Source organism: Dermochelys coriacea, chromosome 9 (genome assembly GCF_009764565.3).
Source record: "Dermochelys coriacea isolate rDerCor1 chromosome 9, rDerCor1.pri.v4, whole genome shotgun sequence".
Taxonomy (NCBI): Eukaryota; Metazoa; Chordata; order Testudines; family Dermochelyidae; genus Dermochelys; species Dermochelys coriacea.
Window position 1 is genome coordinate 75,091,912 of NC_050076.1, and position 14,858 is coordinate 75,106,769.

Sequence of the window (14,858 nt, forward strand, 5' to 3'; positions counted from 1 at the left end):
TGTTAAGAGTTGACTGAAGCAAGGCATAAAACCCCATTGCTACCCCAATGCATAGGCACTGGTGACACTCGTTTACTGAATGGACCACAAATTAATGGAGAGATTGCCTTGTTAATCAACCTTTCTCCCATTCCCAATTGTGTATATCTTGCCTCCCATTCATGATCACATAACATCCCCATGACAACTACAGGAATTGTTTATGTGGATAAGTATTAGAAAAAAATGTATTTTAGATGTCTTTTAATGCAATTTGCCAGCTGGAAATTAAGAGAGTCAGCATGATGTACCAGCCAGCAATCTGTGGACCATCAGCAAATTCTCCAGGGACAACAGTTTTAGAACAGTTGCACTACACAATTTCAGTGGTGGTAGGGGTTTTTTTGGTTGGTTTTCTTTTAAATAGTTGCAGGAAAAAGGATCTTTCCATATTAAACCAAAACAATAAACAATGAAAAATATTCTACCTGTTTGCCACTGCCTGGTTTCTCCCCTCCTCCTCTTCTTGGCTTTTTGTTTAAGCGCTCTATTTGTGTTAATGCTATCACAGATTTGCAGGTACTGTGCTGCATTACCATTTTTGTTTTCTAATCGTGTATCCAAGTTATTTCCTGAATACAAAGATCAGACACCATAAAAACTATAAGCAAGTTTTTTCTTTGGGACTAGATGACTGGAATCACATGGGAGCAAGTCACTTTACATTACCTTAAAAAATAAATGTTCACTGCAGAAAGGAATGGGCAAGCTTTTTTTCAAAGGGTCAATATTTACCATAGTTATTGATAAGGCATTATATAAGAATTTAATTCAATTTGGACTCATTCTGAACTTTGTTTCCTCCACTCCAAAACCCTTAACATTCAGCCGATTATTCCTGTTCTTTCCTTCAACCTAGGAGTCCTTTACTCCCCAGTGGGCTCATTTTCCCTTCCCTGTTTACCCAAAACTGTACTAAAAGATACTGATGTACATTTCTGAGGGTCTCTGTTGTATATAGGATTGTTCTTATTTCTACAATGTTTATGTGACTGAAATTCCTTGAAGAAATGAGTTCCAAGTGTATGGAACCCTTAAACATATGCATTCTGAATAGTTTGGTAGCATTCACTGATCAGGACAGCTGTGGATTAGGAATTTGTCAATATTCCATGAAATAAGGGAGAATCATGAATTTCTTAATGGAAAATCTGATATACAACTGTGTTTTTTCAAAAAATTATGAAAGCAAATGAATCTCTTACTCTTGTATCAAATATAATTACATGTTCTCACCTGCTGCTTGACAGTCTTCATACCTTCTGGGCAGTCGTCTTTCATCTCCTATAGAACACAGTATTTTATTAATTCATAAACTGAAATTGTATTTGACAATGATTGTTTGAAACTCCTTGTGTGAGAGAATAGCTAGGTAGCAAATTTTATTTACTGTAGAGTCCTCCCCATCCTGACCGCTCTCTACAGAGATGCCAAACCAGACAATGACCATATTGTACATATACCTCAACAAATTTGCTTTCATTCTTAGGTTCTGGTAAACAACACCTAGTACAAAATAACTAAGTTCCACGATTCTCTTTTGCATGAGAGCAAGTCCAAATATCTTACTTTCCTATCAAGAACTTGGTGCATGAAAAGTTTTGGACTACTTTTCATGTCTTGATACAGTGGTCATTCAGCACTTGCACGAAGAATGCTGAAGCTCTAAGGGATGACATAGGCTACATCTTAGTAGTATTCTCATTTTCTTATTCTGGACTGAAAAAGTTTTTCCTATGCTTTTGGACTCTGTGGTTCAAACACATTTTTGTCTGCCAGCTAATGGGGTTAGAAGTATATCTGGCCAGGACTTTTCTGTCATATTAATTTTCTGATGAAAATGCCCTTTTCACAACATTCAAATTTTTCCATAAAAAATCGATTTTCCATCAGGAAAATCAAAGAGATGGCTCTTCTGGCTGCTTTCCTGGAACACTCATCAAATTCATTTTCAGCCTGCGGGGAGAAAGTTAAATTAACAAGAGTCTTCCAAGCGAGTTGCTGGCAAGCAGAAAAAATTTGAATTTTTCATCCCTTCCCACAATTTTTTTTTTAAATAATTTTTAACTTTTCATCCTGATTCAGGAAGGAAAAAAATTCAAAATTGCATTTTTCACAGGAAGGGATTTCCATTTTCCAGCCAACTCCAGTTAAAATTCCGTCCTTAGGCAACTGACTCTCTCTTTCATGAGTCAGAGATGATCTGAGAGGATATTCCCTTAAATATGATGTATTTACAAGATAAAATCCTACAGTATAGTAAATATATATGATATTTATACAATATACAGAATTTGCACCATTAAAACTTTCTAATAAAATGTTCATACTATTCAATCCCCGTCACAGAGAAAGATGAAGATCAACTTATTAAGACATACAAAAGACCTTTAAAAAAAAAAACAACCAACACACAATTTGTTTTCCATCAGAGGGTGAAAAGTCTGATTATGCAGTATAAGGCTATGCCTACACTACCACTTATGTCAGTATAACTTATGCTGCTCAGCGGTGTGAATAACGCCCCCATCTCCACGACACTGGTTACACAGACGTAAGTGCCAGTGTGAACAGTGCTATGTCTGGAGAAGAGCTTCTCCTGCCAACATAGCTATCGCCACTTCTTGGGGGTGGATTAATTATGTTGACAGGAGAGCTCTCTTCCATTCGCATAAATTGGCTACACTAGAGATCTTACAGTGGTGCAGCTGCACTGATACAGCTGCACCACTCTTAAGCTCTCTAGTGCAGACATGGCCTAGGACTGAGAGAGGAAGATGTCTGCATGACAAACCCTAAGCTTATTTTCTCACACAAAACTTGTGTGAACCTTTCACCAGCCAGCTTCATGTATTTTAAACAAATTCCTTTAGCTTACGCAAGATTCGATAATGCTCAGTATCTGACCTCAAGATATGCAAGGGAAATTTGCATCCCTGAACTAGTACCTGAAACAACTTTAACAAAACCTTACAAACTACAATGCTTTCCCTTATATAAAATCCAACAATAAGCAAGGTATTTATTATGATTAAGAAAAAATAGCTATTAAAATAATTTAAGGGCTCTTTGGCAGGCTAGTGAACAAAACGCTAGAGTTTGGGACTAGCATTTTTCTTCATTCCTTAGTTGGAAGAGTCTGAGGGCATTCTGGAGAAAGTATGCACAGCTGCTGAAATATCACTTTGATATTTCAATGTCTGACTCTTGTAAGTTAATGACTGGCTACAGAGACAGCTCTTTACAATTCTCCTTAGACAGAGCTAAGAGGTAGGAAGGTCATGCTTTAAAAGATTTGAGAGCTAAGTTAGAGGAAAAATAAGAGGAGGGCATTCCCAGGAAAAGAAGAATCTAGGATCCTACCATAAGCAGCAGCCCAAGCAACAGGAACAAAAGTTTTATTCACACCAGAGTCTTCAAGTTGTGTGTCGGGAAGTGATGTTGCTTCCTCTTCACCTACAATGACCTCCATATAAACTTCATCTGCTATTTCAGCACAACCTACATTTAAGGAGGAGAAGTTGTGATTCTTGAATTAATTTTACTGTAGGTTCAGCCTAAATTTTCCTTTGCTTATTTTCATATTATTATTCTGATTAGTAGTGGTACCCACTGCACAATTCTCTTCTTTCCCCAAAATACTTGTACAGGGTTATATTGTTTTATCCATATATATTGCAAGACCTGAGACAGAAAAAATAACTATCAACCAAAAGAAGCTTATAAGTGTGTAACTGTTGATGGTTCTTTGCCGCTTTGCCAGAGTAAGTACTGCTCTACTTAATAAAATTTAAAAAGTGATCTAAAAGGATCTTGACACTTTCAATAACAAAGCTGTTTAAATGAGGTAAACAAGATTTTAGCATGGTAGTTTGTTAGGCAAACTGAAAAATTAGCAAGTTGCAAAAATCAATTACTTATTAAGTTAATCAACAATCACATTAAATTCAATACAAATAATCAACTGCTTGTATAAGATAGGCACAATATGTATTTTATAATAACTATAGGCTACTCTTATTTGTGGGCAAGGCAAGGTATGATTTCCACTATTTTAAATCTGGGAGCAATCATTCACAAACATGAAAAAAGTTCCTTTTAGAAAGTGACCAATATTATGCATACAGTTTTCATTTCTGGTACTATTTTTTAAATGTACTTTTTTAAAAAAAAAGAATTCTTACTAATATCTTCATCTTCCTGAGAAGAGTCCTTAACAGCCATGTAAACCATCTTCTCTCGCTGCATTCTGCCCACAGCTCCCTGCTCAATTACTCCAGCTACAGAATGTCCATTGTGAAAGTCACTCTCTGTGACAATTTCTGTTCCTCCTTGAAAAAGAAAAACAGTCAATGTAAACAAGATAATCTAGAATATCATCTCATGAGAATTAAATTAGAAAAATGTTTTATCAGTATTTTTTTCTGTTTTAGACAGCCATTTAGTAAAACCCCGATTAAATGCTTTGAAATAAATGTTTTCTTGCCATTATAAATTTCAAATTTGTTACTCATCAGTAGCACATTAGACAAAACCCTCCTTTCTCACCAGTATACTGACAAAAATCAGGGCTGAACAGTTGGATAGTACTATTCGGGGGGGGGAGGGGTATATCATAGTCATAAGCCATGTCAGTTTTTGCACGCTAGTAGTGTGTTAAATATGAACAGAAATATTATCTGTCACCCCAAAGCTTCTATTTTATGCTGTGTTTTGAATATTGTGCTGGCAAAAAACAGGCTCGAGATTCTTCTTTGAGAAAGGAATAGTTAAACTGGGTTGACATAACATCTTTGTAGTGGTCTGTTGGGTATTTCACATACTGCAAAACAGTGGATTTTATTAAAGAACACAAAACTAACAAACATTTTCAAACTAATGAATTAATAAACAGAACATAAGACCGTACCTATTTCCACGTCATCCTCAGCTTCAGCTTTAAATATATACACTTTTATAACTTCTGAACCAAACCCATCATCTTTAGAAACATCATCGTGTGAAACCTCAGTGCTGATTTTTAAAGGTGTGCTTCCAATATGGTCTAATTTTTCTCCAACATCATCCACTGTAAAAATAAAAAAAGGACAGTGAGGTTCACGCATAAATTTTGTTAGGACTCAAGAAGTGATCTCTAACCAGTTTACCTCACATATTCAATATGTAAGATCCAATGGAACTACTATTATAAAAGGTTTCAGAGTAGCAGCCGTGTTAGTCTGTATCTGCAAAAAGAAAAGGAGTACTTGTTGCACCTCAGAGACTAACAAAGCTTATGCTCAAATAAATTTGTTAGTCTCTAAGGTGCCACAAGTACTCCTTTTCTTTTTTACTATTATAAAAGCAGTTATGCAGATGGTTCCTTTTCCTTTTATCTTAGTCTATTTTAGTAAAGTCCAGTACTCAATTTCATTATCAAAACTTGGACAAACATGGTTGTAAAATGAATCACACAGGAAGCACCCTCATTAAGTAATTAAAAAGTACCTGATATTTATTCTATTGTAAACTATTAAGTAGTTCTAAGCCTAGAAAGTATAGATGGATCAAAAAGTAAAAACATAAGACATATCTAATAATAAAAAAACAAACCCAGAACCTGATATTTTAATTCTTCTGAGATTTTCAAAATGCTCTACTGTCCACAATATCTATTACTAGTAACTAACAGCTGTTATTCTTATCAAATGTGTTTTAATCTGGCTGTGAGGTTTTGGGGTCAGTTATTATTCTGGCAAGTATATTTTTGAGCTTTTGTCTCTTGCTAGTTAAAAGCTGAGATAGTAATATTTGGATTAATGTCCAACTATTTGAAGTTGAGCTACCTGCCATCCTTCATGTCTATAACTAAAGGATTAAGCCACCTACTACTCCATCTACTTACTTTTATCAATACAATCAAATCATTACATTCAAACTACTATTAAGTGGAAGAGCAGAGTTTTGATAAAGTAAACGTTAACATATATAGGGCTGATTTCATATTAAAGGACACAGAAAAAGCCTGATCAGAAAATGCTTGCTTTTGTGTGCCCTTTATTACTCATGTATTGACAGAACATTACCTACTCCCTTTGCACATGGGCAGCATAAGGTTAATGCAACACTGAATATCCACTGAAGCCCTCAAATGAGGAATGAATTCCATACTTTGAAATAAGCTGTAACTCATACTGGATCATTTTCCAGATTCAAAAATATGTATATTATATTAGACATACAAAAACCGTGAGAATTTTTTTTAAAGAGATGACAATGGGTTATTTCTTTATGACTTGGCATAATCTACTCTGAAAGTCATTTTAATGATACCTACTCAACTGCAGCAGGTTTTTTTGGTGTCACTGATGAAACTTGTGAATCTCAGAAGTCTTTGAATGAGTCAGAACAATACTGGAGCTACTGAAAACAGAACTAAATAGACATAAAGCAGCTAATTGATTAACATTAAAAATCAACAAATACTAATGTAAAGTATTAAATTTTCTTACTTAAATTTCTGTAATTTAATAAAGATTAAAAAAAGTGAAAGAATAGGAGACTACATAATCTTTTGTATATTTAAGCTTTTTTAAAAAAAGATTGGGTTGTAAATGGGGAGGGAATTTGTAAAAGACAAACTTGGATTACTGAAAGCAATTGTAAATTTCTCCTCTTCTGGATGAGCTTAAATCTTTCAGAGTCTTTTTCCTTTTAATTTAAAGAATTTATAGCTGATTTGTTTTACTGAAATCAGTGGGAGCAGGATCAAGCCCTTATTTCTTAAACATGTCCTGAATAACCGTATTGTATAACATTCACCACCTCCCACCTAAGATGACTGCATGATGTCCAAGAGAACAAACACCAAGAATAGCAAAACTAGAAAGGAATCTACAAATACCTTTAATTAATAAGTTTACCAGTATCAGGCTGTTACTACAAATTTTATATATGAAGCAGCTATAGCATATACTATTAGAGCATGCTCATGTTATCAGAATGGTGTTTCCACAGATAAGACTAAATCCAACTATCCATGTGCCTTTTAAAGGAAAGGAAGGGAGAGCTAAGACAACCAATGTTTTGTCTATTAAAGGGTGCTATCAACTTAAATATTCTGAATCTGACTATTTTATAATATCTTGGAACGGACTAATTTTCTGCTAAAGCATCTTTAATGACCTGATTCTTTTTATCTAAAAAATCTTTTAATATTACAGGATTTTCTGTTCCATTTTTGATGTCTTTCCAATTAAGTCCTCAATCTTGCAAAGATTTATGCACATGCTTTGTTCTAACAAAGTGAGTAGTTCCATTCGTAAATCTTTGCGGTATTGGAAACTGACTATACAAGAGAAGAATGAAACTGACTACACAAAGTGCTGTTAAATGTACAAATTAAAAGTATAAAAAATTTACACTAATTTAATGGGTTACTTTTAACTATAATGGGTATAAAACTGAGGTAAAGTGATTTTAAGATGATGACCTTAATCATCATCCAGTTTTCTGTTTTTTAATTTACAGATTTTACACACAATCAATTTAAATACGACAAATAAACATGTTAATACTTTAAAGATTGTTCAAAAGTGGAAGCCTCCTCCTATCAGGAACAGTGGAATAATCAATTACATTACTTTTCTTCATATAGTGTATATTGATGTATATTGTATCTTATCGCTTAATATACAACTTACTTTTAACCACTGTTAAAAATTACTGTTTTAATTAATTTAATTAATTACTGTTAAAAATTGTAAAACCCTGCTCTGGCAGGCAACATTATTGCAATAACTAAAATATTAGAAGTATTTCTAAACCAACAAACATCCTCAGCCTGATTCTGAGAAAGGCTAAGCACATACAACTAAAACCGAAATCAACAAGTTTGTCCTAAACTATATATACCTAGACTCTCTGAAAATTAAGCTGCTCCTCTTTTAATACGTGGAGCTGAAATATACTCAAAATGTTTAAACTGAATATAACAAAATTTGGAGTCAACTCCTGAAATAAATCTGCAACATAATAGATACATTTAGGAAAACTGGATGGTTTGAGGGAATAGTAATGGAATATAATTGTTTTCACTTCTAGAATGATGAAACGTATCTAGCTCACCCTCAGTAGCAATTAAAAAGTTAACTATAAGTTCTACCACTTACTTCGCTAGTCTATATGAAATAAGTTTGGTGATCTCAGTCCATTTTTCAGAGACAGTCATATTAGAAATAAAATCATCATAGTTAGCACTAATTAGTTTTTGTCCACAGTCTTAGCAGAGAGACTGAGAACTGAAGTAATTTCTAATTCCCAGAGATTTCCTCTTTGATGATAGGCAGTGTCCAGATGCATGCTTGAACAACACCCATACACAATACATACTGTATGGATTCTTAAGAGGACCCAGTTACATAGGCTGTTAATCTAGTGCCTTTAGGAATACTAAATGCACATTTTTTTAAAGTATTTGTTTTAAGACAGGAATAGAAGTTTCTACATCACACAGTAAGTCAGTAAAACAATGGTGAACATAACACCAGTCTCCTGGCTGAGTTCTCCACTATTAACATAAGATAATGCTGTTTCCTCATTTATAAAAAACAACCAGATTGCTTTACAAATATATGCTGAATCCTCCCAAATAAGCACAGTAAGAGGAGCATTCAGCACACTTATAACTTAAATCTTACCTTTTTTAGTTGTTTTCAGGTGTGTGATGTCCAGATTCACTGTGGATTGCCAGCTCCAAATTCATGTGATATCTCAGCATGCACTATGCTGGTGATATCACACCCACCAAAGAAGCCCATAGGGATGAAATTAGGGCAATACAAGTCCCATGGTTTTACAATTTTGCAAAGTTTTCTAAAGTTTAATATGTTTATTTTATATACCATATGGTACAATATAGGAAATATATATTAAAATATTTTAGCAAACTATGCAACACTGTATTTTAATATACTAAAAAGGAGGTGGTGGTGGAACATTACCTTACCCCTAAAGGCCAGCTCCAGTGTTGTTCTTTGGTGGGTATGAGGTCCCCCGCATAGTGCATACAGGGCCAACACATAGACCAGAAGCTGGCAATCCCCTGTGGGTCTGAATATCGCAAACCTGAAAAACAAAAAACAAAAAGTATGTTTTAAGTTACAAGTGTAGCAATTGTCCCATTTACCCTGGTTACCTGGTGTGTACAGTATACAGATTAAAATCTCATTTTGTTTGTTTTAAATAATCTAAAAGGTAGTTATATTTAAAACAAACTTCCTATCTTAACTTCTAAATTTCCCTCTTTTTTTTGTGTGGTGACATTAATGCAGGAATCGGCAACCTATGGCCTGCGGCCTGCCAGGGTAAGCCCCCTGGCGGGCCGGGCCAGTTTGTTTACCTGCCGCGTCCGCAGGTTCGGCCGATCGCAGCTCCCACTGGCTGCGGTTCGCCGTTCCAGGCCAATGGGGGCTGTGGAAAGCGGTGCGGGCCGAGGGATGTGCTGGCCGCCACTTCCCACGGCCTCCATTGGCCTGGAGTGGTGAACCGTGGCCAGTGGGAGCTGTGATCAGCCGAACCTGCGGACGCAGCAGGTAAACAAACTGGCCCGGCCCGCCAGGGGGCTTACCCTGGTCAGCCGCAGGACAAAGGTTGCCGAACCCTGCATTAACGTATCCCATTGGGTCATTTTAAGTCTCCAGAAACGGTGATTTGACATATCCAATATGCCATTGCTTGATTTGTAAGAATTGAGTTTTCAACCTTATGATTTTTACCTGATATGCTCATAATGCTTCCATTAATGTAAGAAGTTAAATTCATCTGCACAAAACAAAACAGATCAATGGTGACAAGCTTCTAGTGAAAACTTTGACTATTGCAAAGTTTTCTGTGCATATAAACTTCAGAGCAAAAAGATCAGACTATACTTCTTAGTTTCCAGGTAACATTTAACACTAAAATAAAGATTTTTCCTTATAAATTTATAGGATAGCCAGAGGAAATACAAACTTAAAATGGTGAAAACTACATTTAAGCAGTATTAACACTGTAACACAAAGCAACAAGATAAGGTAATTTTGAACTAAAGCTCCAAGCTTTAATCCAGCTTTTTGTCCCAGAACATTGTATACTGTAGGGGGTTCCCAAACTGTGTTCCACAGAGCACTTGGTGGTGATCCATGAAGAGCTAGCAGGTCATATGATGCAAGATCTTTGTTTCAAGATGTTACACTTCATTAAAAGACAGCTAAAAATATTATAAATACTTTTCTAAGATTATGGTTCCATATAAACAATTGCTATTGTTGACAAAGGATGTTATGTGTTCATGAATCAGAAAAATGTCCATGCGATAATCTCTCTGTTCAGATGTGGTCCACACTACAAAAAAGTCTGACAACCCTGGTAATATATCATGGGGAATCATAGCATACAATTATACTCCTTTAATATATGTTGCATATTTGACTATACAGTAAAACATCTATACTAATCCGAGCTTTAAAATTCTTGGCTCGCTAGATATATTTATCTGTCCCAGCATGACAGATTCAGATTCTGTGGAAAACAAGTTCTCATTTTCTTTAAGGAAACAAAAAGAACCACTATCTAGCTGTAAAAATGTACATATTATCTTCAGAAGCATAACCAATTCAGCGCCATCTTATAAAATCTGAAAAAACAGCTCCATAGGACTGATTCTGCAAGGTGATGAGAACTCTGGTCCCAATCAAGCAAAACATTTAAGTATATGCTTAACTTTAGGGTTAATTTTAAAGTTAGCATATACTTTGTTGCACCAGGACTGGAGTGCTCAGCACATTACAGGATCAAGCCACATGAGAGGTGAGAACTGTCCTAGTGGTCTAAATGAGATGATGACTTTAAAGCCTAATAATGACACTTCAGAAACCAGATTTTCTTATAACTCAGGTTGCAATTGTGTTTACTCAGACCATGATGTGCCTAAAACACAGTCACAACAACTACCATCAAGTTAAAGTTATCTACCTTAGAAGGAATTCCAAAGATGACTTTACTTACAATTACAAGGATGCAGTTGGAAATATCGCAGTTACAGAACACAACTCATCATAAGTACTCTGTTAGAAAGGAGGAATTCTTTCAGTGAAAACAACTGAGCATTATAATGGTGTTCCTTTACTCACAAAACATACACAGGAATACCACTGCTGTAGAAAGTTTGATTTGCTTTCATAATGGTTTCTTTGTGTTCTTGTTCAAATACCCTCACTAGTTTACGTGACATATTTAAAGTGCCCTTGCATGCAGCACATGACATTACATTAAGGACAGACTGATGAAAACTATAGCTCTGTCTCTCCCACAATATTGAAAAAAAATCTAAATATGTAATACTCAAAAATGTTTTGGAAAACAGAATCACAGACATGTTTCAAAATGTAGAATTAATAAAACATATTTAAATATAGTGATTTGTATTTATCCTGAAAATTTTAATAAAAGCAGTTTATTTAAAGTAGGTCTCTGAAGTTTTTACACACTTGGCATTCTCATCATTTATTGAGATGGGTTGCTACCAGCTATATAAAATGGTTATTGGACAATCAAAACCTATTCTGGCCTAGTCAAATTTCACTAGCTGTAATTCAGAAAAGTTGCAAGTTTGCACTGACAAATATTGTGTATACTAATTAACCTACATGGAAGTCCTGTGGGTGAGAGTGAAAACTGGTACCAGACATCTAATTGTCAATATCATTTAATTGTAGAAAAAAAGGATTATTTGCCTAGTTTGCAGTTTTCCCACAGTTGCTCTCACTCAGCCAGCTGTACCCTAATTGCAGGTAGCTAATAATCTGTATGCACTCCCTGCAGTGCAATATAGGGCAAGAAGCCAGTTTTCATTTTCAGCCTCAGATCAGAGCTGTCAGTCAATAAACGTGCGTATTTTTTAAGTTTAGTTCTGACCAGGCAATGGGACATAAAGCTGGCTATTATGTTTTTGCTTTACAAATAAACTTATTGTCAGACAAATGTATAGCCTTTAACGTTTTTATGTTAGCCAGTATGATCAGGGACACAACTCTATACTCTGGGTGTCCCCAAACCGCTGACTACCAGAAGATGGGACTGGATGACAGGGGAATTATTCCATTCTGTTCGTTCCTCTGACACTGGCCACTATCAGAAGACAGGATACTGGTCTAGATGGACCATTGGTCTGATCCAGTATGGCCATTCTTATATTATGTCTTTTTTCTAGCTTGATACTATTGATGAAACTTGAAAAATGCTATTTTCTGCACATATTTCCATAATTTGATAATTATGTTTTTTTAAATGTACTGTAACACTGCAAATTTAAATCACAGTATATGCAGTATATTAAGATTTTTTTTTAAAAAAACACCCACTGTTCAGAAATTACACACACACACGAAAAATCTAACTCTTGGCACCAAGTCATTAATTTGGCATGAGACTGTTTTTTCAGAGAGTTCAGGTGCACAGGGTAGCAAGATTCCAGTTTTAATAACTTCTCTCTACTTCACTTCTAGTTGAAATAATCTCCTATTCATATCTACCTTTATTTCACTTACAAGATATCATTAAGTAGTCTTCAGATGTGCTCTTTCCATCATCATCATCTTCAGTTTTTATTGTAACCGTAGAACCAGGAACAGTACTGGCTGCTTGAATCACAGTTTCTGTATCTGAATTAGTTACAAGAACTTCTTCTGAAACCATTGTGGGTGAGTCAGCTCCTGACACAGAGTCTTGCACCACATGTTCCAAATGTCCATCAGGACCCGTAACAAGGTCAGCCACAAAAACCTGATCAGGAACTCTAACAGTTTCTGTTATTAGATCAGAAGTCAAAACATGATCACTGGTATCTAAATCTTCTTCAATAGCAACATCAGCTTCCAACACAGATTCAGGAACAATTACACCTTCTGTTACAACATCAGTTTCAGTGATGATATCTGGTCCTTGGACAACTTCAGCAGCTAAGCCATGATCAAGAGTTATCCCATCATCCGTGACAACATCAGAAACTAGTACAGCTTCAGGAACTGATACAACAATATGGTCACCATCTATATGTGCAGTGCCAGCCATTCCAGCCACTGTGAAACAATTGTGAATGAGAAAAAATGTTAACATTCACACTACGGTATCACATGTACTGTATGTAAGGAATATAACTAAGGTACAGGCTATGCATAGAAGAATGCTTTCTTGCCTTCTAACAAATTTCATTACATTTTACATACCTCCAAATAAAAATAACCACCACCTTGTAATATTCTATTATTTTAAAATTAAACAAAACAAAAGCACAAAACCGCCCAAATCTTTCTTTAAAAGGAACATTAGGTCAAATCTGCCCCCCAATTTAGGTTTAATAAAACTGAGACTTAAAAGACAAAAGATCAGTAGCTGATTCCATTATATGTATTCCAAAAAAGCTAAAACATTTTTTTATTATGTTAGCAACTTTAACGCTGCATTATTTTGTTAGTGCAACAGAGCCCAACAACAAATCTGACTAAACAGCATGAAGCTGGCTGGCTTTGCTGTGACACAAGATAACAGTTTCCTTAAACATCAAAATGTGCTACTGGAACATCCTTAACACTTTAAACATCAAAAACTGGAGAGTTCAAACTGTCAAAAATATCACTTGTTTTACTTGCGTATCAAATTATGGCAGAGGTTTCAATTAGTCACTCTAGTAAATATTAACCATTTTCTTTTCTAGGAAACATAGCCAACAGGGATCTGGGCTACAAGAGAAGCCACGTTAGAAATATCCCAATTATTTTAAAGCCTAAATAAAAGCAATAATTTTAATCGTTATGGATAAAATATTCAAGAACATATGCCCTTTTAAAATGAAGGTGGTAAATAATATTTTCCATATTTATTGTAATTGTAATTAATTTGGCACATTCCAAGGACTTATGCCATTAATACTAGCTCTGCAGAATGGTCCTCCCCATATAAATAAATATATAAATAAATAACAACTCTCTATTTATAGATGGCAGAATTAGGGAGAGTCACGACTGCCCACTGTACCATTCCTCCCCAATACTGGAGGCTAGTGTAGTCAATATTATCTTACTTTTGCCCTGTCTACATGAGAAAACAGTAGCAAATTAACTAAATTAGTTTAGAAACTGCTTTAGTTAAATCAATGCAACATCTTGGATGGACATTCATTTCAATTTAGGAGCTTCTGAACATAATTAGCTAAATAGATACAATTTTCTTGCATAGACAAGGCCTTTGCTTTCCTCTCTATACACAGGCATGCATGCAGGGGGAATTCAGACAGTAGCCAGTGGGGAGATCATAAGAACATGAATCTAAAGGGACTCAAGTTATTATGCTCCAGGAGGGCCTAATGTAATGTGGAAGCCCAAGATCTGAGAGATTTTCTGACAGACTGCTGGGCATTCATGGAGCACAGAGGCCTTGTCTATTCCAAAAGGGGGAGAAAGGCTAAATCCAGGCTAAATGCTGTCCTTCTACCATCCTAACATATCAAAAGGAAACAGCAATTTAAAAAAAAAAAAAAAGAGCATACATAAGAAAAAAAATCGTCACATTGCCTTTTTAGATAAAGATCTTGTTTAACCACCTTCTCTGTTTAAGGATCTCAGACTGTAAGCTCTTGAAAGCCTCTATTCCCATTTAATCAATGAGGATTGAGGGTACTCAGCACTACAGAGGAAGCCTTCAGCACTTTTTACAAACTGCCCCTTAGTCAACTCACTGAAGTTCTACTTCATCCAGAATTAACGCTGCAATTTTTAAAATTGATGCAGACTTTTTCCCAACAT

General features: G+C 35.4%; 1 protein-coding gene across 30 annotated transcripts in view; it reads right to left on the reverse strand.

Annotated features, from left to right (window-relative positions):
* Window positions 1-14,858, reverse strand: part of ZNF711 (zinc finger protein 711) — a 93,952-nt gene that overhangs the window by 56,475 nt on the left and 22,619 nt on the right. For 20 of the 30 annotated variants that reach the window (XM_043493127.1, XM_043493136.1, XM_043493130.1 and 17 more), the window contains exons 3-8: window positions 12,606-13,136; window positions 4,949-5,107; window positions 4,224-4,370; window positions 3,403-3,540; window positions 1,276-1,323; window positions 468-611 (exon numbers count right to left, since the gene is read on the reverse strand). In XM_043493127.1, the coding sequence (XP_043349062.1) occupies window positions 468-611; window positions 1,276-1,323; window positions 3,403-3,540; window positions 4,224-4,370; window positions 4,949-5,107; window positions 12,606-13,136 (1,167 nt within the window). Of the gene's footprint in view, window positions 1-467; window positions 612-1,275; window positions 1,324-3,402; window positions 3,541-4,223; window positions 4,371-4,948; window positions 5,108-6,355; window positions 6,454-8,717; window positions 8,815-9,794; window positions 9,841-11,064; window positions 11,124-12,605; window positions 13,137-14,858 lie in introns of those variants that run through there. The other 10 variants (XM_043493145.1, XM_043493144.1, XM_043493143.1 and 7 more) reach the window with 6 other exon arrangements.